General features: G+C 35.4%; 1 protein-coding gene across 1 annotated transcript; it reads right to left on the minus strand.

Annotated features, from left to right (window-relative positions):
• Positions 1-11,082: 11,082 nt before the first annotated feature.
• Positions 11,083-26,316, minus strand: ADAMDEC1 (ADAM like decysin 1). The gene is made up of 14 exons (XM_025463075.3): positions 26,169-26,316; positions 24,100-24,215; positions 23,168-23,244; positions 22,341-22,419; positions 20,830-20,906; positions 19,691-19,877; positions 19,418-19,480; positions 18,639-18,710; positions 18,181-18,350; positions 17,741-17,822; positions 16,934-17,064; positions 16,051-16,228; positions 12,678-12,763; positions 11,083-11,356 (listed from the first exon to the last, which is right to left on the minus strand). The coding sequence occupies exons 1-14, from the start codon at positions 26,254-26,256 to the stop codon at positions 11,332-11,334; spliced, it is 1,431 nt and encodes a 476-aa protein (XP_025318860.1). The 5' UTR covers positions 26,257-26,316; the 3' UTR covers positions 11,083-11,331.
• Between the last annotated feature and the right edge of the window lie 375 nt (positions 26,317-26,691).

The raw sequence follows: 26,691 nt of genomic DNA on the forward strand, positions 1-26,691 counted from the left end.
GCAGGTCCAGCTTGGTTCAAAAGCAGACCCTAAGTAATTTCTCTGTGGGACTGGGTTTCTTCTATCTGCCTTGGTCACACAGTTCATCAACACACCCTGAGGCTTCATCAACACACCCTGAGGTCTGCATTAACAGCGCTCTCTGAAGGGTGTGTTCACACTGAGGATTTCCCAGGTGAACAGAAGATTCAGGCAGGGGTTCTGCTGCTGTCCACATTATATCCACAGGAGGGCGCCCTAAGCCCAGGATTTATCTACAAAGGCTTGTATCAGCTCTGAGTCCACAAAACAAGTGTGCCTTGCTTGAGCCCCTCTCTCTTAAGGTTCAAAACTTCAGACTAAAACCCACCTGCCCCCACCCTGGAATCCATTACTTTGCTCAACAACAGCTCGCCGGTAACAGCCCTTCAAATGCAAGAGAAAAGTAGAGTAGATAGAGATGTAAAGAGAAGGCAAGGAACCCTTATTCTAGGAGGGCCTGGGGAAGCTCCCCACCCTGCTCTGTGGGCCCTGGGCCCCTGGGCTGAAGGAATCTGCTTCATGCTTTTTGTCACCAGCTAACTGGGTTCTTCCTAGTCAAAAGCATTCCTGGGAGAGTCTACAGCAGGGAAGTAAGTGGCTTTCCTGTAAACCTATCAAGAGGAGCCTTATAGATGGTTCACAATACGGGATTTTTAGGGAAGAACAGGAATCAGAAGTTGAGGAAGAAAAGTTAATGGACAATCAAATGGAACCGACATGGAAATAAAGAAAAGGAGTAGGGAACTGGGCAAAGTACACAAAAATGTACCAATTCTCTAGGCTGGAGCTTATTGACAGAGCAGAGCTGCAGTTTAGGAAGATGGCTCTATCTATGTTTGCGTTTATATGTTTGCATCACATAAATCCTATATGATGGGTTTACACTGCTATTTATTTCTTGCTATTATTAAATATACAGTAAAGTTAGTTTTCCAGAAGAGCACTTTAGTTAGCTCTGCTAAGGGAAACACAAGAAAGAAGCTTTTAGTTTTCATTATTTGAAATGTTTGTCATAGAGGAGGAGTAAACTCTATCAGGAATTGGCATGGTGGATCGGCAGATGCATAGTGAACAAGTCTATCTGGGAAGACAGGAGGACTCAGGAGGACAACCAGGGCTTTTCCTAGGATATTTGGAAAGTTACGGATTTTTTTCTGTATGATAGATTCAGTTACTTATAAGTAATCACTATAAAGCTAATCTAACAGTTTTAACTTGATTCGATAGAACTGATTCTCCCTCTCAGATTTTTCCTGTCCACCCACAGAAATCTTACTATCTCATTTTGCCATGATTTTCACTGCTTTCTTATATTCCATGGACCACATTCTACCTGAAGAAATAGCACTTCTTCTTTTACCCCCAAGGGTAGATAATCCTCTGTTGCAGGAGACTATAAAATCATTCTTTATTTTTACATTAAATATTGAAACATCAGAATGAAAGAGTTACAGCTTTTCAGCTTCACCCATCTCCAAACCACCTCCACCTAGTGATATCTTAAAATTGACAGACCTTTTCACTTCTGAAATCACATTAACCTGAATGTTGGGATCTTCATAGACAAATGATAATAATCAAGAACAGATATCCCTGTAAGAAGAAGAGATCTTCCCCCACACACTCACAATACACACCCATCTTGGGAGTCAGAGAAGAAGTATTGTTTCTTTAGGTAGAAGAATTTACTAAGTGTGTAATCACAGGGAGGAGAGAGGAAGGCAATGATTCCAATGTTTCAAGACTTCCCCAAGTATTTATTTGAAAAGTAAGCTTTGTGGGCAAAACAGCAGTAAATCCAGTCTTAGATGTTGCATTTGAGATAAAAAAAAAATCAGACAGCTGCATGGAGATGTCTGGTAGGGCTGAAGAACCCAGCGGCCTGTAGCTCAGAGAGCTGGTCCAAACACTCATGCTCACCTGGGTCAGGTTGATAGCTGAGGCCTTCTTAACTCTGAAGAGCTGCAGACAGAATAAAAGGCTGAGAATGTACTTTTCAGATGAAAATAGGGAAGAAGGAAGGGATGGGATTACAGCATCGTGGGATATAAGGGAAAAGAGTTTCAAAGAGGAGATTTACAGATAGGAGGACTGGAAATGAAGAGAAGTCATCCTCTCTGAAACAGCAAATGGCAGCAGAAGAGTGAGCAGTGCAGGTGTCAGGGAGATTGGGTCCTGGCAGAGACCAGTTCAGAGACGGCCTGAAATGCCAATGAAAGAAGATTTGAGGACTGGACTTCCCTCCTGATGCTTCAGTTCAGCTCCATGGGAAAAGCTGTCCTTCAGTTGAAAAGGAATGAGAATGAATGAGTTAACACAGCCAGTTCAAGGGAGTTTCAGGAGTTAATGTGAGATTGACAAAAGGAATGGTGAATAGTAACAAGAGTCCTGCTGAATTTCATGTGACTTTGTGGTAGCCTGGTTGACCAGAACCTGGCAGCCAATCTGAGAAATGGAAGGTATGGATACAGAGGTCTGGTGTGATTAACATGACAAGAGCCTAACTGCAAAGGACAAGGTAGAAAAAGGAAGCACTGCAATGGCGCATTATGGGATTCCAGCAGGATCATAAAATTGAGAGAAGGGAAAGGTATAAATAGAAGAAAGTCAGTCCTTGGGAGCAAATCCCATCACAAGAATGCACAGCCATGGGAGTGTATGAGAAAATAAGGCAGATACAGTCATAGAAGGCAAGTTCCAGATCCAAAATCTGGGAAAGAAGTCATTTCTAATTGATAACATTCAAGGCATTCAAGACATGCCGAAGGCTTGCTCCAAGGGCTGGGGTGAAGTTGTATCCCACTGGTCGGTCTTCAAGGAAGTCTGGGGTGTATCAAGTTAAAAATGTCTGAGCAATTATTTGTGTTGCTTTTAAGAAGCATTAGCATGTAAAATGTTAAGGGAGTGGAAACATAACGCAATCTCTCATTCCTTGACACAGATGGAAGGGTGTTGAAAATGTTGAAAAAGCACCAAGAGATATACTGGGTGATGCTGTGAACAGCACAGAAGAGGGGACAGATCTAAAAATAATGAAGAGGGGCTGAGGGCAAGCTTCTCTCCTCCTCCCTCCCTTAGGTAAAACATGGCAGAAAAGTGAGGTCTTCTTTGAAGAAGGCCATAAAAGATGAGGTAGAGCCAGACCCTTACTTGACTATTACCCAACGTTGTTTGTTTGTTTGTGTTACTAGCTGTGGTGTGTGAGGGAGATATGGGTCCTTGGACTTTAATGGACCTCAAATATGTATTCAGCAGACAAACCTCCAGAGAAGAGAAAACCTGGCGTCTTGTCATAGTCTTATGTCCAGAGTTGACAAGGCCCCCTCAGGGTTCATCAGAGTTCTCTCCCCTTTCTGCTTACTATCTGTCTCTCTCTCTCCCTCCTTTATTTCTAGATCTATCTCACTTCTCCAGAACAGTTGAACCTTCGATTCTAGTATGACCTAAGAGAGTGTGGGGAGTCAAAGTCTGGTGCCTGCCTTGGCTAATTCCTTGGCTGAGCCCTGGCTTTCCACAGCAGCCCTCTTACAGATTGGGATGACCACTTCAGACGTATAAATTGGTTTGTTTACATGGACCATTGTGTTCTTTGAAAATTGTCAAAACTACCAATGTTAACTTTATTAATGTGAACATGATTTTGTTATACTTCGTTCTTACTCTTGAAAGTGGCCTGTATCATCAGATAAGTGATCCCCCTCCCTCTAAAACAGAATATAAATTTAGACCATAGGGAATTGCATTGTGAAATCTGTTCTCTCGTTATAACTATATTTCTTTAAGAATTCTAGCCCATTCTCAGTAGAGGTCGAAACCACGTTTCTTATTTGTTTCTTTCTATACACTGCTTCAGAATTTGAAGGACTTGTAAATGCCCTTTTCAGCAGTTTTTCTTTCTAAACCATAACTTTTCCTCAGACATTGTATGCAACTCTCCCTCCCCTTCTCTCTTTCTCTCTTCCTTTCTTTCTCCTTTTCGTGTCTAGTTGGTGCCAACCTATATGCTAGGTATTAAGGTAACTGCTAAATGTTAAGGTGCTTAGGCCTACTTATACCCTTCTACTCTTTCCTCAAACCCTCATTCTAAAGAAACTTCTCATAAGAAAGTCCCATCCAGAGATATCTTCTAGTAATAATTCCAGAATGTCCACTTGCAAACCCCTCCCTTAAAACACAGTGTTCCACATTTTCCGTGACCTATTCTAGTATGTCAACAGCAGGTAAAGACCTCTCTGCCATGCTTATCAAGGCATCTCTCATTTGGTTTTGACCCTCTTAAAATTGACCCTACAAAATGATCTCCCAAACCATATTTCTTCTTTTCAAACATGGGCTCCTTAAGATTTCAAAAATATTTCAGTCTCCTCTTTAAGTGCTCTCAGTCCTGTTCCTTGCTTTCTTTTCCAAAAAAAATATATTATACAAGTTCCCTGACAAAGGTCTTTTGTCTTGTCTTTGACTTTGTTTCCTCATCTGCCATGCAGTGTAATTTTGAGTCATCAAGCTTTCCTGTCTTTGTACTCCAAAGTCTCTTCATTCATCACCACCCACAGAAAATCATTTTGATCAGTAAAATCTTTGCAGCGATACCACTTTCCTTCCTGTGGCCCCAAGTGGCCCCATGTGTTCTTCTCATGGGTGACTGAACTCTGCTTTGATCATGTTTATGGTCCTCACTCACTTTAACATTCCGGGACAGCTTGTCTACCAGTTCTCCGTTGTTTGGCTGTGTCCTGATCTTCTCATGTTTGAATAGAATTCTCTGAGAAAATGCAGGTCCCTGTGTGTGTTTGTGCATGCATACACATACCTGCTATGTCCCTTGGTTCCAGTGATGTCTATGGCTTGGTTAGGTAACTTTTTCATCTAGTTTAGTTATTAAGGTCCTTTTTTCAGTGTGTTTCTGGAGTAAGAAAGCAGCCACACATTGAAAACTGTCATGTAAATGGAGAACCATTCAGATCTATTTTTCTCCTGATAAACTGTCATGATATGAACATTCCCAGAGAATCCTAGGAATCAGCTTAAATCCCGACACAAGTACCTGGATGCCTTTTGACACTGAGAAGACTCCTGCGGACTAAGTGGCATTGCTTCTACTGCTCATTATATATATTTTTTAAAGTTATTTATTCATGAAAGACACAGAGAGATGCAGAGACATAGGCAGAGGGAGAAGCAGGCTTCCTTGGGGAACCTGATGTGGGACTTGATCCCAGGACTCTGGGATCACCACCTGAACCAAAGGCAGATGCTCCACCACTGAGCCACACAGGCATTTCCTGCTGCTCATTTTAATTCACTTTCCTACTGCAGAGAATAAGATGATTAGAAGAAACATTATCATTACATAGATTTCTCCCCTGATTTCTAGAAATAAAATATTTTAAAGAGAATAAGATGATTAGAAGAAACATTATCATTACATATATTTCTCCCCTGATTTCTAGAAATAAAATATTTTAAAGCCTTTAAAGCTGCTTGGCATAGCTAATTCCTTACTTCTTTCTTTGCCTCTTCGTGGATAATAAAGTATAATTAGTCATCATCCTTGGCACAGAAATATCTTACATGCTGTTACTTTGTCTTTTTAAATTTGTATGCTGAAAAGTTGATTTAGTGCAACAACTATTTAAAAATTTGAATAATTTTTTATTATATTTTTAGCTATTAATTTATTATTAAATTCTAAAACATATGGTGAATAAATTTCAATATATTTTAATGGATAATTTTCAAGTTCTAAAAATTCAAAGTGCTACGCTGGAAAGAGTGTCCTATCTGGGATAAACCCCAGTTGCCTGTTTATTCACCGTGTGACATTGGTTAAATCGTTCTGAGTGTTAATATAATCACCTGCAAAATGGAAACATGACTAAATTGTAATGAGTGTGGTGAAAATTAAGTAAGATGATGTGTGGCAAGGACCTAATGTAGTGTCTGATTGCACTTAGAGTTAAGTGTCTTTCCCTGCTTAACAGATGTTAATATTGATCCTTTGCTCACCTAACCCTGCATTCTGCCATAAGGCATATTACTCAAGGTCATGGTGAAGAGGGGCCAGGAGGGGGCACATTGCTCATTCTTGTCTCATGCTTATTTATGAGGACATTTCTCTCTTTTAGTCTTCGCTCTATTCTGGAAACTTCCCTACATCCCCAACTCTATTACTTTGACTTTTCAAACCTTGTTGTTCCTCAAGAACCAAGTTAAGCCATATTTCCTCCAGGAGCTCAACTCTCTCAGGCTGTGTAGATCGCCATTGTTCTAAACTTGTATAATATTTGTAGCCTGTACCACATAACCTGTCACCTAAGGATGTGATTTCTTATATTATTCTGGAAGTATTTCATGTGCATTTAACTATTATCTTCAACTAAATTAAAAATTCCTGGGCAGAAAAAAATTATGCATTATCTATTATCTATATTCATCACTTGGTAATGTATGAGTTACAATGTACTAGTTATACAGTAGATCAAATAACTTTAACTATATAACAAATCAATTAGTTAGTAGGGTTGAAACTATATGAATACATGTGTTTTTTAATCACTAAAGAGGGATACATTTGTTTATCCTTGTATGAATTCAATTTTCTTCTCTTAACTTACCACATTGTCAGTTTTGTATGTAAATTATAATAATATCTTTCACTAAAAAATAAACTCCTAATTCCAGACAATTTGGTCAAGGGTGGGGAAAGGAAGAGAGCAATCAGTGTCTTTAGAAAACAAATTACTGGACACTGTACATAGACATTTGTCCTTTGCACTTATCTGCACTTTGCAATAGCATCCTAGGTTCTCATGATTTATGACATACTGTAAGTTTCAATAAATAAAGTGCTGTAAGATGTGAGGTTCAACAGTTTCTGGAGATGATCTCATCAGAATGGAGAATAAATTAGTAGAAATATAAATTATTTGTAAGAGACCTGCTTTAGGACCCAGGGCACTTGAACGAGTTCTAGGACTTCCATATGTTTGCTGTAGAACCCTAGATAAATCTCTTAACAACCTATTTGGCCACAGATTCTTCCCTTATAAAATAACAACAATAGTACTTGTTATGCTTCTGTCTTAATTATTTCAATAAGATTCAAACTAGGTAAAAGATGTAAAAATACTTGGAAAAACTTACAACACTGATCAGATATATGGTAGTCTCTTGATTTTGCTTTGGTTGGAAACAGAATTATGCTTTTGAAAGAATTATGCTTTTGAAAGAATTTCTAGATGATAAAAACATATCACATTTTGCTGTTAGACTGTATGCATATTGCCAAACATCAAAAGGAAACTATTTAGATGTTTGGTCTACCAACATGTCAACCATCTGGAGGTTTCCAAAAAAAGTATTTAAGTCCTTATTATAGCAATGCTCTTGGAGGTTTTTTGTTTTTTGTTTTCTTTTTTTTTTTCTGAATAGCTCTGTGACATCTGATAATTTTAATGGGAAAAATTTTCATTTAAACTGGTTATTGGTGATATGCCACTTACACCACCTTTTAAAGTTGTCCAAATCTCTAGGCCACTTTTCTGAAGATGCATATATTTTTGTGACAAATGAAGAATCATTAAGAAATTGAAAATCATGTAATAATAAGTTAGGTGTTGCCCCTTCCCCATGATATATACCAGTTTTTGAAGGTTGGATGTTACAAAGCAGAATTTCAAAGGGCCCATTGCACCTCATTTCCCAGCCCAGATATCTATGTAATGTCTTAAGTAACAGAAGTAGAACATTCTTTGAAGGTGGAAAAGAACTGAAATCCTGACTCCTTTCTTTTGTAATTTATAAGTCTATGTTGGATAGGCTGGCGTAGCCTGACCAAGGCAAATTTCATAAAGAGGTAAGGGATCATTTAGGTAACAACAACAACAACAACAAGAAAACAACAAAAACCAATAAAAGGAAGAGGAAAAGACCAGATTATATACTTGGATTTACTCAATAGGGGAGAAGAGAGTGGAGATGGGCTCATGATCATATTCCTAGGCAAATAGAATCCATCGTACCCCGTGACCTGGCCATTCTGAATATACTGATATGCTTTGGAGAAATGGCTGCATGTATATGACTTAAAAACTTTACATTTAATGTGCTCTGTCAGTGGTATGCTGGTAAAGTTTTACTAATTGACTCTCTGAAAAAACAAGTGCATGTACACACATAAATGCATATATGTTTCTTGTAGATTTTGCTGATATAAAGGATATCTGACATAATTTTAAAATAATAAAACATGTGGTATTCTTTTTTTTAAAGCTCTATGCTTTTTTTTCTTTTAATTTTTATTTATTTATGATAGTCACACACAGAGAGAGAGAGAGAGAGAGGCAGAGACATAGGCAGAGGGAGAAGCAGGCTCCACGCACCGGGAGCCCGACGTGGGATTCGATCCCGCCTCTCCAGGATCAGGCCCTGGGCCAAAAGCAGGTGCCAAACTGCTGCGCCACCCAGGGATCCCGGTATTCTTTATTATAAATTCCATATAGCCATTAGGTTTTCACAGAATGCTTTCACTGATTTCTGTTGAGCATTTATGTCTGAGGCCAAACTATATTTGCATGTGATATGTGAGTGTAATTCTGATATGAATATTAATTCATATCTTTGTTTAGGCGAATGAGGGAATTGAAACAACAAAACTATCTATTGGAATTTCACTCATTTGTCAAATATGTGAGTAACTTTGTTGAATTGGACAATAGTTTTCAAATACTGAAAGTAATATCAGATTTTTGTGCTATTCACATTGTAATTGTTTATAAAGGCTCATTTTTAAAATTTAATCTGCATTATGATTTTTTCCAAAACTTTCTTAAGTATAGGCAATAAGCAAATCAATAAGTGATTAATAGCATTTGCTTATGTCTGTAATATAATCTTTCCACAACAGTCCATTTCAAGCTACCAATGTGACATCATTGAACATGCGGTAGACATGTATAGTTGCACATCGTTATATTACATTTCCATTACACATAGTAGAATGAAACAATCAGAGAAGCATAGGTTAAAATGTAGTGTAATAGGAAGTTGTAAGTTTTGAGTATGTCCTTTGCTTTTGTGATGATTAAGCAATGTGTCAACCTGAAAGCTCTATGAACTGTTCAGAGTAAATACTATTTTTGGTGTGTCTACACGGGTGTTTCTGGACTAGTGTAACATGAATCTATGGGCTCGGTAAAGCAGATTGCCCTCTTCAATGTGGTTGCATGTCATCCAGTCTGTTGAGGCACTGACTAGAACAAAGGGCAGAAAAAGAGGAATTCACTTTTTATTTCCTGTGTGCCTGCTTGAGCTGAGACATTTCATCTCATTTTCTCCTGCCCTTGGACTAAATTAAACTGCCAGATCTCCTGGTTTTCCAGCTTGCAGATGGCAGATTCTGGGACATCTCAACATTCAGAATCATGTGAGCAAGTTCCTCATAATAAATAATCCTTCACAAATTTCAGTCTCTCTATAAATATGTCTATGTATATATGATATATAATAATGTATATAATAAAATGCATGTATCCATAACTAAATACACAAATAAATATATTTCAATATGTAAATATATAAATATATTAATATCTATCTAAACATATATATCTTCTGTTTCTCTGAAGAACTCTAAGAAGTCTCTGAGAACTCAATAAGATTTACTATAATTTATTTAATTATAAGCTTATACAGGTTGTTTTTGAGTAATGGCTGTGTTTCAGAACCAGCTTATAATATTCCCAAAACATCTAACAATTGACACTCACATGCTCATTTTTCCAGCATGCCATTATGTATAATTTTTGTAGCTCAGTCAGTTTTACTATAAGAAAACTTTACCTGAGCATGAAGAAGGGAAATATGCCAGAAGAAATCCTTTTGCCTTGGAGGAATTGGTTGGATGTCCACATCAGACCAGTGGACAGCAAAAATATTGACAATTCCTGCCTGGAGGCTATAGCATGGCTATCCATGACACCTGTCATAAAGCTTCAATTGTAGCCCTGGTAGTGTTAAACCCAGCAATGATAGTGAGGCAGTGAAGCGGGAGACAGGCAACACCAGGAGAAGGGCTTTCTAGAAGGCTATTCTTTGCAAAGCACAATCTTTAAAAGTATGTCTCATTTCCTGTTCCTCCAGTATAAACATCAATGGAATTTTGATTAATTTTTTTTGAGTAATTGTTAAAAAGTATTTTTACAGGAAGAAGTCTAATCTTCTGTGACTGGCCTCAAGTCATTTCATTCGGGGCATTAAAAGATGATGCAGCTTTCTTTTTTCATTTCCACATTATGATGCCCAGTTATCTGTGGCAATACTGCTAGAGGACCACAGGGAAAATATTTTAATTAATTATGTGAGACTTTAACACCTACCACAAACCTACGACGAAGCTCAAAAAAAATTTCATTTTTGAAAGTTACCACACACTAGAATCTCAAAAAGTTGTGGTTTTATTCATTGACATTATGGGGTATATTAAATCAACAGATGAATGGAGCAATCCTTGAATGTCAAGCTAAAATGTAAGCATGAAGACTTCTCAAAATTAACCCTCTAAGTGACAGTGAAAGGATTATACATGATAAGGTGAAAAATGTTTATGTTTAATTAATCTTGACATCATACAGACAACTACCACACTTCTAAGAGCAAGGTAAGTGGAATACTGAGGAGTAATACATGACACATGAATTCTGTTCTCCCTTCTGCCAAAGGCTTCACTCATCAAGGGGTCTTATTTTGTCATGGCTTAAGCCAGTAAAATGAGAGTGGGGTAAAAACATAAGTCACTTGTAATTTTACAGTTCTGACTTGAGCCAACACAATTCAGCAGCACGGCTGAGGGGTTTTGGTCAAAGACTAATTTCTTTTATTCTCCAAAGAGCAGAGTTAAGAACAACCTTCACCATCCTTAAAAATGCATTAAAGATTCAGCTTTAGAAAACAAACCATTTCACTGAGTACGTTTACCTGTTGGCTGGACTGAAAAAAATATAGGAAGTATAATGCCAAGTGAAAAGCAAAATATATCTAAGACAATGGTGAAAATATACAAGATTCTTGGTATGTTTATTTTATTTTATTTTAAAGATTTTATTTATTTATTCATGAGAGACACACAGAGAGACAGAGACACAGGCAGAAGGAGAAGCAGGCTCCTTGCAGAGAGCCTGATGTGGGACTTGATCTCAGGACTCCAGGATCATGCCCTGGGCCAAAGGCAGGTGCTAAACCTCTGAGCCACACAGGGATCCCCAATTCTTGGTATGTTTAGATTTCTTGATTCTTGTCCTAGCAAGTAGCATCTCAATGAAGTAGATCTTTTGATTCACTGATTAAAAGAAAAAAAAATGGAAACAATGGTTACTACAAATCAGAAATATTATGTAACATTGATAATTAACATTTATAAAATTTATGTAATAGTAAGAACCCTACTGAATGATGACAGCACTACCTCCATTTTGTAGGTATTTAATTAGAAACACTAATTAAATAACTTGGTTTGAAGTCCTAAAGCTAGTTTTGGGCAGAATGAAGAAAAGAACTGAAGTTTCCTACATCCAAGTCCAACTTCCTTTCCATGGTACTAGATTGCCAATCATGCCCAGTAATGGGACATGTCTACTTATCATTCCAAGCCCTGAAGTGGTCAAATGGGTATCTTTTGAGATGCTAAGCTTTCATCTTTGTGACCAAATAAGAAGATGGGCATCATTTCCAGACTTCCCTACAGAGTGGATCACATCCGGGGTTTCAGCAGGCCATATCAAATGGGGCTTGCTGAAGGAATGAGTGTTGTTCCCAGTCTTAGGACCTGGATGGTCCTTTCTTAAGAAAGTGATAGTTGATGGTGTCTGAGTCGATTTTTCCCTTTATAATGTCTCTGCAGGTTCAATTCCAGAAAAGATTCATAGAATGGGGTTGAGGGTAAATATAATTTCCATATATTTTATCCTGAGTTTTCCCCATTTATGATTTTTTGTTGTTGTTCAGAGACTATTTTTCACTGAAACAAAGGCCATATTCTGTCAAGAGAAGTTGAGTTCCCTGGCCCAACTCATGTAAGATTCTATAAAACACAAAAATAATATGTGGATTATATCTTATTGAGACACTTTACAAGAAATAAAACCATCAAATCATATAGTATATGTTTGTAAATGTTATTGATCTTCTGACTACCTTGTAAATTATCAGTGGTTAATCAAGAATAAAACGTGCTCATCAATAGAGGGTTTTTTTTTTAATAGAGGGTTTTTTAATGGACTTTTCTTTCTCTCATCTTAGTTTGTATTAAACTCATTATGACCTAACAGAAATTTATAGTTTTTAGCATAGGTTTAAGTAATCTTAATCTCACAGATGACCATGTAGCCACTTTTCTCATTATTATATTAGTGTACACACAACCCTGGGTTATTTTTGTTCAGTATTGTGGCTTTTTTTTTCCTTTCTGAAATTGAGTTATTTTAAAGATGTGAAGTTAAAAAAATATAAAATAAATAACAAAGAATTTCAAAAATTAATAAATAAAAATGTTAACTAAATTGTGTTTTGTACATTGTAGAACTCAGTGGCATTCCTTTTTCAAATCTGAAATAAGTGTGAGACAACATTTGGGAACAAAGAAAAAGTAAAAAACGTCTTACATGATATGGTTCAGAGTTTCTTTTCTACAGTCAGCTTCAGATTTTAATTTGCAGGTCTTGGCCTCACAGCAAGGATTGGAACATTCCTTTTAAAGCACACACAGTGGGAAAGTGGGTTCAGCATTTTTTCTATAGACTAAGTGCATACAATTTTAGTACAAGATGGCAAAGAAATTTCATTTTTTAAATTAAATTACTCTACTATACAGATTCCAGAGGAAATGACCAAGGAAACGTAATAATAGAAAAAAAAAGTTAAGTACAATAAAAACTACTTCTTAAAAGGATAAAAATAGAATTACCCAAGAATTATCACAAATAAATTTGGCCTAGATGGTACTGCATGTAAATTAATTTAAAACTTAAAGGGAGAATATTTCTATACTATTCAAACTATTTGAAGCTAGGGAAAAAATTTAAAATTCTCAATTTATTTTACTAAGCCTGCATAATTCTGATAATGAGAGCTGGTAATGAATATACACACATAAGCACACACATACACTACACACATGTATGCATGCACATGCACACAAATACATGCACACACACATGTATACCTACGCACATGCATGCACATGCACACATAAACACACAAATACACATGCATACATAAATACACACAATTCTCATTTATGAATATAAATGCAAAAGCTTGAATAAAATATTAACAAAACAGCAGTTTATTAATATAATAAGTCTCCATTACAACTATGCAAGGTTTTTTTTCACCAAAAGTAGAAGGGTGTCTCCATGATACAGAATAAAGTAATATTATCTATCACATTAAGAGATCAAAGGTACAAAACAACTAATATTATTGTGATAATGGCAAAGACTAAAAAATAAAGAATATATAAAGAAAGAAAATCTGATAAATAGCAAAAAATATCTAATAAAATAAACAATAAGCCACAGATTATTTATAGTCTATATTTTTATGAAAATTCTGACAAATTCTATGAGAGAATGAAAAGATATGAAATTGTAATAATAATTGGAAAGTATAAATCACATTTTCATTCTTTATATGTAATAAAATATTTGACTGGGGAAAAATAGAGAATCAACTCTAAAAACAATGGATGTGTCACTAAGATGGCTTTTCAAGATAATAAGAAAATAACATCAAAAGGAGTAATAAAGTAGAACTTAATATAAAAAAGTAAACATTACGTATACTAATAGCAAAAAGAAAAATAGGAAAATCTTCAGAACAAGCTTCATCATATGCAAGAACTACGTGAAGAACTTTATATTTAACTTTCCTGAGAAACTCAAAGGCAACTAATCTTTTAAAACAATCATATTGTGAAAATGCCAGTGGCCCTCAGAGAAAAATATGAATTTCATGTATTTCAATCGAATCTCAATTTTATTTGTGGACAAATTGATAAAAAAAAAAATACCAAGAGCTATATGGGGGAATGAACACTGAAGAATGACTATGCAAATTACACCCTCCAAGATGAACACACTGCAGGTATAACATGCATTGCATGGTTACAGCCACTAAAATAGTGTGATGCTTGTGTGACATGTCTAGACAGATTGATGGAATGATTGTTTTTAGGACCTAGAAAAAGACCTAAATAGGTACAAAAAAAAATAGTAAAGTAGCATATGAAACCATGGAAAATTGGATTATTCACTAAGAGATACTATATAAAATTTATATACTACTTTTAAGGTAAGAAAACAGCTATTTAAAACTCGGCTGTTCATAAGCCTAACTATAGTTCTATTCCACTCCTTAAGAAGAAAATCAACACAAAATGGAAGCCCTACAGGAGCTGGCATATCTACTTAGAGCATATTAGATCTTACACATCACATGGACAGTGTTTCTCTCTCTCTTTCTTTCTCTCCTGTTCCTGTCAGTGTGTCCTGACCACACGCCATGTGTCTGCTGAAAATCAGAAGTACCTCGGAATGTGAACAACTTCAATTGTCTTCCACCCAAGAAGCCATATGGGAATTCGAGCAAGTAGGCATGAGATAACCTTACATCCAGCTTACTATAAAGTATCAACTCATTTTTAATATTTCATATTTCATTATAATTAAAAGAATATTTGTAATACTCTTTACAAATTATTAAGTGATATCATGAAATCCTCTAGTGTAATTCAACAGCTTAAAATGTGTAAGTAAATAACTGAAGCATAGAGAGATTATATGCTTTCCCCATTGTCATGGAGCTTCTTTTTTTTTTTTTTTTTTTTTTTTTTTGTCATGGAGCTTCTTAAAGTAATGAATTAACCTTGGGCTGCCACAGGCTTCATTTGTTACTGGCTTTTGATCTTTGGAACTAGTTACTTAACTTTTCTGAGTCTCACTTATCTAAATTGGGATAACAAAACCTATTCAGTAGGTTTGTTGTGAGTAATAAAAGAGATATGGTATACATAAAAATTTATTTTTCAGATTGACACATTAAAAAACTCTTCAAATATAACTCATTTTTTTTTTTTTCAGTCTTAAAAGAAGATTGCTAGAAACACAGAATGTTCTCTTAGAAACTTAATGCGGGATTGCTGGCAAATATTCTATCAGAGACATTCTTTAAAGCACACTGATACTTTGCAGAGGTCAGATTTTTATAAAGATTAACAGAATTATAATTATTGTACAGAATTGTAATTATCTTAGATGTTTTATATTAATAGCCCATTTTCTACAGGTTTATGTGATTTTTCTTTTACTCCTTCTCTGTGTCATTTACTGCCTGGTTTATACATTGGCTTGGTGAGGGAAGGCCTGGTCTCACTATGGAGAGAACTTCTAGATCTGTAATTGTTTTCGCTCAACAAACGATTAACTGTGACTTACTTGATTTAAGAATTTCTGACTAATATGTCTAGGAAAGATAAGTGACATGTGATAGTTAATGATTTACTTCTTTACATCAAACTTTATGCAATCATGTCATAAGTGCATCCTGGCTTTTGAAATGCCTTTCAAAATGTGTCTAAAATCAGTATTAAAAACACAAGTGCAGGGCACCTGGATGGCTCAGTCAGTTAAGCTTCCAACTCTTGGTTTCAGTTTAGGTCATGATCTCAGAGTTGTGAGATCGAGCCCCATGTAAAGCTCTGTGCTCAGTGTGGAGTCTGCTTGGGATTCTCTCCTTCTTTCCCTCTCCCACTGCCCCTTCCCTCCTATGCACTATAAACAAACAAACAAATAAATAGATAAATAAATAAAATCTTAAAAAAAAGAAAGAATCACAAGTGCAAGCCTATTTTTTACTATGATGCCAAGCTTGTCTTTAGAAAGAATTTCCAAAAGAATATTTCTTGATGAAGAAAACAGCATAATTCTCATGCTGCAATAATTCTAATGAGTTTTTAAACTGTGGATATTTTCATACCTTAGGAGAGCCACAATCACAATCTTCTCCTACTTCCAGAAGTTGGTTCCCACACACTGGTTTTGTTATTATATTTTTAGGAATTGGTGCTTGCAGCAGGCACTTTGGTTTTTGAGATAAAATGTATCTCTCAAAATGTGAACGGCAGGATGTACTGAAATCCTTCGGGAATTTTGAACTGTAACCAGAAGAAAAATCATGATATCTAGTGATAAATGAACATGAGAATCTGACTTGTCTAACTGTAGCACCTGGTTCAATGGAAATTCTAAATTCAGTATCTGGTTAGGACTGTACTACGTTACATGTGGAAGGAGAAAGAGCATTATTTGGAAAATTGTTTTCTTAGACACTGGGCTTGTAGAACTGGAAGAATTTAAATTCCTCTGTGGAGGCGATCACTCACAATATTATTATCACAATAATGTGATTTTTGTCATTTCCTGTTTGATTTATTTCACTTAGCATAATGCTCTCTAGATCCATCCTTGTTGACATGAAAGGCAAGATTTCATTCTTCTTTATGGCTGAGTAATATTCCACTGTGTGTGTGTATTTGTACGTGTAGCAGTTTCTCAACCTATTCATTTACTGATATGTTACTTTCATATTTTGGCTATTGTTAAAAATATGTTAAAGTTAAAATTATTTTAAGTTAAAATAACATGGTTACCATACTAATAATCTCTCACTTGGCGTATTTGGAAATCTTAAATAATGAGCACTGATAAGCTGGTAAAACCTGTGCATCAAAAGATTATAGGGTGAATTAATGGAACTCAGCCACTGGTAAAAAAAAAAAATACTCATGCACATAGATTGCATCTGAATTCTTTAAGATTTAAGAAATACATATTTTTTCTCAAGAGTGACAAGGCCTCACCTCAGATACTGGTTCATCACACAACTCCCTGAGGGACACTTGGTATAATATGGAATATCAGGCATACCAAGGACATGACCCAACTCATGTGACATCAGTCCTACAAGAGCCACATTGTTCTTTTTCTTAGCCTGGAAAACAGAAATATCTATTACTTAACATATTTAGCTATTTCCTAGTTAATAAAATAGTTCAACAGATGAAAAATAATGAGTCATTAACCTCCTTTCTGTGTCATTGACTATTGTAAAATGTTGAATTAACATTTGAAATGGTTCACTCCAGTGAATCCAGCCATTGAATCAGTGCTCAGTAAATATTTTCTGAGCTAATAAGGAGCTCTTGGTAAACCATAAATAAATTAAGGTAATTACATTCTTCATTCAAACTACTGTACTAGGTATTCAAAGGCCTCCAAAACCTCTTGTCATAATGCTTGATATTGGTAGTGCTTTGCCGTATGACACTAAAATGCACCTTCTCTGACCTCTCTGACCATTGATACTGAAGATAATTTAAAGTTGGCTCAGGCCACAGAGGGCATCTGAGTTTCCTTTCTGTTCTAATCTTCCTGTTCTTATTCCCTTACTCCAACTAAAGAATGAAGACTTCTGGGAGGGCCAAGGTAAGGAGATACTCTGTTTCATAATCCAAGGTATCTTCAGTGTAATGATTTACCAATAGATTCATGTCTATTTTTAGTTACTGGTTCAACAAATGTTCTTTGTGTTATCTCTGTATAATGCATCATTCTAGTCTTCATAGAAGACACAGAAACACAAGGAGCCTTACTATGAGTTTACAAACCTCAATAACAGCAACTGAAGATGGAGAACACAAGGAATTTGATGCTGCCATTCCTACACGTCGATTGTCAAAGCCAAGTCCACTGTGTGAAAATTACAGGCATATTGTCACAATCTGAGTTTTTGGAACCATTAGCTTTTGTCAGTTATATTTTAGACTTCCCATGTTGCTCCACCTTTTTTACACTCCCTAGGCCCCAGAAAAGCTTCTGCTATTTCATAGTGTTATATGATCACAGATAATCATTACATCCAGGAGCCCATTTTAGTAACCTGACATGGATCTCCATATTCTTACAGGTGGATTCCTAATGGTAGAACTTCAGGCTCTCTGATAACTGCTTGGAGAGATAAAACTGAACAGAAATCTCTGCCAAAAACCCTTTGGGGTAACTATCCACTCTGCCTACATACATCTGGCCCTGGCCAGCATGTGCTTACCTGAGTAGCTGTGCATGGTCATGTATCTTCATTTTTCTCAGGTTAGAACGATGCCAATTCAGAAAGTTGTTAAAGGTATCACCTATGTTGGATACCACGTTGATCTTATCACCATCAGACCAGATTTCCATACCTACCAATGCCACTTGAATGTCTAGGGTATTATAAATCTGTGGGAAGAGCATTTTTCTTCATGAAAATATTTGAGATTTCTTTATTGCCATAGATATTTTGTTGACTATAAGTGATAGATAGGTGTACTGCATTTTTAAAATAGAAAGTCTAGAAGTTGCTTTTGCTATAGTATGTGTGACTTTATTTTATATTGATCCTTGTGTGCTAAATTCCCCAAAGCTGCTGACATGAAACAGGACCCTCCCGACTCCTTATTTGGCAAAACCATAAGGAAGTCCCAAACTTCTATGTGGGAATACATGCTTCTTAGGCAAATATCTTACCACATTGAGTAGGTTCATCACATCAAACACAAAGCTTCTTATCGAAGTTAGATTCCCCTTGTATATGTTATACTATAAAATACAAAATGCAAACATGTTTTTTAAAAAAAACTTGATATGGTACAGATTTTAACATTTTAAGAAAAAATACACATTCCAACATAAGTAAAAGCATGTTCATTCATCCCTGACTTATATAACACTGTTTCAACAAAGTGTTTTTAAAGAAAATAATTTTTTGGTAGGAAAAAAATAGACATTCATATATATTTCACTTTTTCACTGAAAAGTGAAAGAAAAAGTTGAGGAAACCAAATTAACAATTTTAATATTTCTAACCAATTCAGTGTTATTAAAATTTGATTATAAAGCAATATTTGCTAATTTAGGATCACAGATTCTAGTATTTTATGGATATAAATATACTTTGTAAAATGTATATAGTTCTGTATCTACTTTATATTTTATATAATAGAGTGAGAATTTTTAATATATTTTAATAAAACATTCTTTTTTGTTTTTCATCATTGTGGTTGATTTCTGTAAGAAATCTGGTATGAAGTATACTTCCAATATCTGAATATATTGGCAGCAGGTGGATGTTAAAGGGTCAGTGAATGAGTGAGAATTACTGCCAGCAAGGCAGGTAGAAAATACATGATGACCAGGTGGCCAGAGTCTGCATTTTCACCTAGGATAGCTTATTTCCTGTGTTCACTTGATAAGAAAACTTAAAGATTGACTTAACTGCCCAAGAATCATATACAATTCATACTCACAAAGGCATTATCCAGCACCAAAAAGAGATCAATATATTTCTCAGCCTGAAGAAAATCTTCTTGCTTTACAAAGAGTAAAATAACATGGTTAATATTTATCCTAAAAGATTGAAAAACTTGCAATGAGCTTTTTTTTCCCCAGAGGGAAATTAAATTTAAGAATAGATGAATTATAGGGTTTACCGATACCAGTAACTGTTGAACACAGCGGTATATCATATATCATTGCTGAGACAATAGTAAGAAATGATGACATAGGAAATCTACACTTACCTCTGGGCTATTGAGTGACCTAGAGGTTCGAATATGGCCTTGCTTCCTGCCAACATTTCTTACACCACAAGTGTGATTAGCCAGGTCTAGTTCCTCCTGGTTGTATGTGAGGATAGCATGTTCTTCTTGGTCTGTGCTTTTCAGAGGCTTTATCACATATCTTTGGTTATGATGTGTGAAGTATCCCCTGTGAGATACAGAGACTCATATTTCAAGATACTTTGCCACACAGAGTCACAGTACTGACAAGAACGGAGTATACCTCTTCCCAAATCCTAAGCTTTAATTAGTTTTCATTCATACGCCTTCCAGCTAACTTTTACTAACTTAAGTTATAATCAGTATTTGTCAATAGAAAAATGAAGAAAAAGAAAATTCTAAACAAGAATTGCTAAGCTGAAACTATCCCAAAGAATTTAGAATTTATGTCATAAGCTCCATAAATACCTGTCCATAGTTTGTTTATACACTTAGCAAATAGGAATATCATGGAGGATGAAGTAAACAAGTGTTTAGATGCTAAGAACTCCAGAGATAAAGAATCATGAGCAAATTATCCAGAGGATCAGGCTGGAGCTAGTAATAGCTTAGAGAATTCTTATTTTTAGCAGGAAAATCAGTTCAGAAATGTAAAGTGAATTCATATGATGGAGGATTACAAATGCAGACTAGATAGTCATTAAAAATTACATTGATGAAGGAATTTTATGATATGGGAAAGGCTTAAGATATGTGGTATGAATCATGTTAACAGAATAATTAGGTATATTTGTTTCATATTTCAACCACATAAAAGATAAACATCTCTATGCATAAAGGCTGAAAACATGACAAAATATTAGTGAAAATGACCAATCATAAGCACAATTTTGTGGTTGTTACTTTTTTATTTGTACTTTTTCTTACTTTCCAAATTTTCCCTAATTTGCAAGAATTATCTTTGTAAGCAGAAATATTCACATGTGCATATGAACACATACACTTATAAAATGATTGTAAGGGTGATACTTTATTCTTCATTTTAACAGCATTTTATCTATGTAGAATATTTTGCCAAGATTGTAAGACGACATCCAGGAAGACTCAATTCTGTATAATAGAATGGTGCTTAATGTTTAATAGTTTTGTAAGTGACTCACCTCAATCCATTACAAGTATTAATGCTGGCAACAGAATCCTTTTCATTTAGTATGTGTCCTTTATAGTAGCAATGTTCCTAAAGATGGAAAAAAATATTTTTTTGACTACAAGAATAAACATATCATGATTGTGGTGAAAGCTGTTATTTTGAATATGTAGGGAGGTTCTTCAAATAGCCGCAGTAGCCAAACCAGTTCCCAGAAACAAAAACAATGAGAACTTGAGAGATTTAATAATCTGTTCCACTATTGACTTTGGAAAATCCATCTTTGATGGCTGAGTTGTCTTTCTGGCACTCATTTCAAGAAAGAAAAGTCCCAGGAGTGCGAACTTACGTGGGCTCCTGATGAAAATGGGCGCTGCATCTGAGAAGTGGCCATCTCCCCTGGGATTGACAGAGGGCTCTCAGGTCTTAGCACCCACTTTTGAGAATTTGGCTTCCCTGTGCTGAGTCCCTAAGACACTGTGCATCACATATCAATAAAATGAGGTACCCATTTTTCTAGATTCCAGAGTTCTCAAGAAGTTACACTACCACTCCTGATATTAGCTGGTCCAACCTGTCATTTTAATTGGTGTGTTAGTGGAATCCCTTTACCAGCATTAAAACCACAGAAAATTTGTTTACAACTAGAGATTCAGACATGATTGGTGCTCCAAGTTAGCAAAGTAGGAGGTTACTTATGTAGAATGATCCAACAAAGTTTTTATTGTTCAAAATAAACTGACTTGTTTTAGGGTCAGAAATTCCATCCACATTTTTCTTGCCTTTGGAAGAAACCTTGTCATCATGAACATTTTCCTGTAAAGGACTTGGAAAAGGTACCAAATAGAGATATCATCAGCCATTCACACTTGAGCATGAATTAATTTAAATGTTACCAAAAATCCAGGTATCCAAGAAATGAAGTTTTTATGTGAGAAGGGAACAAAGAACCATTTTGTAACAGCAGTTTTGTCTTTTTATAGACATACATGTTTGGGGTTGCCCAGGGAGAGTGGCTCTGAGAAATTCACTTAGCTTGGTAATACACCATGATTGTCTTTTTGTATTCTCTTCCTTTCCTCCCTTGGCATTGATTTTCTATGTCTGACTCTAGGCCTTGGCATTATCTCTAGCATGTAGGTTTAATGAAATATAAAATTTAATTAATTAAATAATTGATATCCCATTTCTGATCTCAGGTATATGCGTATATTATTCACAAATAGTAAATAGCTAAATGATGTTTCAAGTAGGTATGGGGGAGAATATTTCTAACTTTTTGATAAGATGGTCTAGAGGAAAGCGGACTTGTAGTTGCTTCTACAAATGCGATACTTTGAAGCCTCCCACTATCATTAACCTTGTAAAAAAGCTGACTATGATTTTCTCATCTATTGTCTCATTGGTCATAGAAGAGCACCTTGCTCTCTAGTCCTTTATTTCTTTTTTGTCCTTGGACCCTATGCATCTTACAACATAAATGGCAGATCACAGAAAGAGTCTCAGAAAGCATTCAGAACTTACCATGTTCTGAGGGCTGGTAGTGATTTCCTCTCCCCTGGGTGAGTAATATGTTTCAGTGTAGTCTGGCCCCAGGAGATGTCTGCAAAGTTCAAAAAATTGCAAGATACACTTAGGGTGGTAATAGGGGCTAATGTTCCTGATATGATATTCAGCACTAAAAGAATGATTATGCCTACAGTGAGAAACAGCAGACATTTTGACCCGTTGATCCTTTTTCTAACATTGAAATGCTGCTACTGAAGCAAATCAAAGCATTAATTATATCCATTAGATTAAAGGGAAGAAATGCCCCCAGATACTTTTCAGCTGCAAATTCTCTGTCCTCAGATGGGTTATTTCGGAATTCTTTGTGCCAAAGGCCCAGCCTGTAGAGGGTCTCTGAAGGGTGCTGGGTCACAAATATGCATAAAAGACCATTATATTCAGGGAGAAGTTTACTAACAGATGTAAAGCTTGGTGGAGCCCAATCCCCAGAAATCTATCTCAAGGCTATGTGCCCTGAATGACTCTTACATATGTTCTTATCAAAGCAATGGGAAGCCACATCAACATTTTGAGTTCATATGGGTAGATTTTCAGTAAATTGGGAGAAGATTAGGAAGAAAAGCTTTTATCTGCGTTGTTCTCCTTGCTTTATATTTTGCATGAAATTTCCTTAGAAAGCCTCAATCTTCTTAGATAACATTAGCACAATATAATAATAATACCTAGAATTTAATATATTTCATGTCTTCTATCTCAAATCACAGTAAATAGGGTCTTAAGGTTTATTTTTCATATTCTGTTAATATAATGTAGTGATCAGACTTTCAGGAAGTACAACTTACTTGCTTTTTTTCAGGTGAAGAACAACTTCTTTTCCATTTAATACAATCTGATACTGAAGTTCAGGTTCATATCTTTCCTACAAATATTTAATAATATACTGATATCAATTTATACTTCTGAGTCTATCTAAAATAATTATAATACAATGATAAATTTAGTATACAGGGAAGCAGAATTGCAAGTACCTCTACTATAAAATGGTTCTTATAGATTTCAAATATATAAAATAAAACATGAATTTTATATTAAGATGGATTTCCAAAAAGTACAATAATGCAGTAATAATACTCACAGATTAAACTAACTCTACTATGTAAGATAGGAACTTACTATTTGCCCCACTGTAAAGTATACTGTCCTGTGTATCCTAATGAATCATTCATGGTATAATAATAGTAAGGCATGTATTTTTATTACTTTAAAGCCAAGTAAAATATACCAAGGAAAACTAACTAGAAACACTAAGGATTAAGGTCAAAATTATAAATATTTGCAGTAATGTAACCAAAAGTTAATATCTTTAATAAATTTTGTAAATCTTGCCAATTAATGAGATAATGGTGAATTCTCCATTAAAGACAAAATGGCCAAGGAAAAGGCAATTCAGTGGGGCAGGAGGTGATGGTAGGGTTTGGTGAACTTGGCAAGAAACATTTCTTTCTAGAAATGATTGCCCTTCATGTGCTTCCCCCTATCCTCCAAACTTGAAGAAATGTCTAAGCAGCTTTATTCTTTCTGATAAAATGATATAGTTAACTCTCTTCCTACTGCTTAAATGTAAAAGCATCCTGAGAATTCTGCATTCTTTCCTAGACCAAGGGAGCTATAGATATGGGCTTCAAAAGGAACTATTAGGCATCACCTCTATTAGTAAAAAGGCTCTTTGGTGGCTCTTTGATTGTGAAATCTCACCATCATTCACATTACTTACATCTTTGCCATTCTCTGTCTGGTGGTTTTGTATTTCCCTTTTGTATAAAATGTGTAGTTTTTTAGGTCGAACTACTTCATAGAGCTGTAATTCAGGTGTTTGCTTTATGGCTATTGCTAGAGAAAAAGAAATAATATTGATATAATACATTTAAAGGTTTTGGGTTTTGTTTTGTTTTGGGTTGGTTGGCTTTGTTGAGATGGCCTAAAAGACTCCATTCCCATCCAGAAAGTAAGCATTAAGAAAAGCAAGGTCTTCCTTCCTCCTTCTCCTTATCAGCTTTGATAACAAAGAATTTAATTTTGCTCTATCTACTTATTGTGGAAAGATATGGAGATGATGAAATAATTCTTCAGATGATCTCTCAGTACATCAGAGATTTTTAGAACCAGAATTCTTCCCTGTGGCCCAGTTCACTCTTCCAATGTAGTCCTCTTCAAAATTGTTGATTTTCCTCTCTGTGTTCTCAAAGATCTCTGTTTTTACTTTCTATGTCTTTTTCTCTTTGTGTGCAAAGAGATTACCCCTGATTACCCCTTCCAAAAATCCAATATTTCATTAGCAGATAATACCTCATTTTGGGGACACCTGGGTGGCTCAGTGGTTGAAGGTTTGCCTTTGGCTCAGGTTGTGATCCTAGGGTCCTGGGATTGAGTTCCACATGGAGCCTGCATGGATCCTGCTTCTCCCTCTGCCTATGTGTCTGCCTTTCTCTGTGTGTCTTTCATGAATAAATAAATAAAATCTTTAAAAAAATACCGCATTCTTAGGGAAGACACTACTTCTGTAATGATAAACTATTATGTTCTTTCTCTCATTAGCATTTGCTCTCAAGACTTCAGGTTTCATAGTAAGCAAAGTTTTTTTTTATCCCCTGCTGGGGCAATTTCAAAGCATCAGATAGCAAGTAGGAAAATTAGATAGCAAGTAGGCTAAATGTGCTTCTTGATACACTTGGTATAATAGTACATAGACTGTTTTGTATTTTGCTTGCATCTAGTAGGAAAAGAACTGATATCAGAGCCAAAATATGTGGTCTTAAGTCCTAACTAAATGGTCTTATAAAAATTATTTTGCTTTCCTATCAGTTTACTTATCTAAAATGGGGATTCATGTAAAAATTAAATAACATGAAAAGTATAAAATTATGTAGCACCAGTCTAGGAAGATGGGAGGTGCACCTTATCTACTTTTTCTTTTAATTGTTCAATCACCCATCAAAGTCAGTCTTATTTTTAAAAGCTCCCATTTTCAAAGATAAATGTCAATGCTTAGAGACAATTCCCCATTGAAAGACAGGGTGACCTTGGGAACACCAAGAAGTTTTACACCTGATTGAGGTGGGGAACCTAAAGGAAAATAATCAAGCAAAAATTTTCTCCTACTCAACCCCCAGAGTTTGGCTATGGTGCTATCCCAATAAGGACTCCTTACACAGGAAAATAGAAAGTCTATAAATATATTTCTAAAAGTTTTTTTTATTCAATGGAGAATAAGAATCCAATTAATGGAAAAAGTTGGGGGGTTGAGGTTAGAATAAATTTAATAGATCTTTATGAGTAACCGTTCAGTTGGTTAAGTTTTAATTTTGCTTAATATTGCTGTTAAGTCTAATTCAGTGCTAATTTTACTTAAAAGTCTTCCTTGTCATCCATCCTAGCACAGTTTTTGGTCAAATTCTATCTTAATAGATGATTTTCTCCTTATGGAGTAGAAAATATCAATGTTATTCAAGATAACATTGGAGATGGTGAGAAAATTCTTGATTTCTGGCCTGGAAGTTAATCCTCTGGTGTTATTTGGTTTGTGTGCATTTTAGAAAATACAATTATAGATCTAGTAGCATTATTGAATGAGAAATGAAATTTCAGGTACATCCTAACTAAATTATTATACCAATCACAACACCTTGACTATAAGCACGGAGTTTATGTAAATTGAGTAAATATACCAAAATGCCAACAGTAGTGAGCTTTGGGTCATACAAAAATGTTGCTTTCTCAAGAGTACTTTAAAAATGCATAAAATAATTTGACTTTTGTATAAGATGTCAGTATTGTAGTGCTTACCTTGAGTTTGAATGATGAGCCAGAGGACAGAAAGTAGGGTCAAAGACATGTTGCCTACTGCAGTTAGCTGAGAAGTGGCACAGAGCATGAAACTGGTCTTCCCAGCACTCTAGTTTTATCTTCCAGTACTTATCTTTACAAATTGAAAAAAAAAAATTCCACAAAAAAAAACCTCAAGCATTCTTTGTGAGATTAGAGAATGTTTCTTAATAGTATTGGGAAATTGCCAAGAAATTGCAGTGTCAAGATCATGAGAATGTTCCTCATTTAAGAGAGGTGTTTATGTCTGTGGTTACAGCTTGTTAAGGAATTTCTATCTGGACAGCTGCTTAGCCCTGGTGTTTCTATATTGGTGGGAAAGAATCAACTGAGACTGAGATGCTTATGTACATATTTGTATATTCACCAAACTGAACCATCACAATTGCTATTCAGTAACCTTATAGAGATTAATATAAAATTTTAAAAATATATTAGAAATCCATACATATTTTGAGAAATTGGCACAGAGAACACAGAATCT

Source organism: Canis lupus, chromosome 25 (assembly GCF_003254725.2).
Source record: "Canis lupus dingo isolate Sandy chromosome 25, ASM325472v2, whole genome shotgun sequence".
NCBI classification, from domain to species: Eukaryota; Metazoa; Chordata; class Mammalia; order Carnivora; family Canidae; genus Canis; species Canis lupus.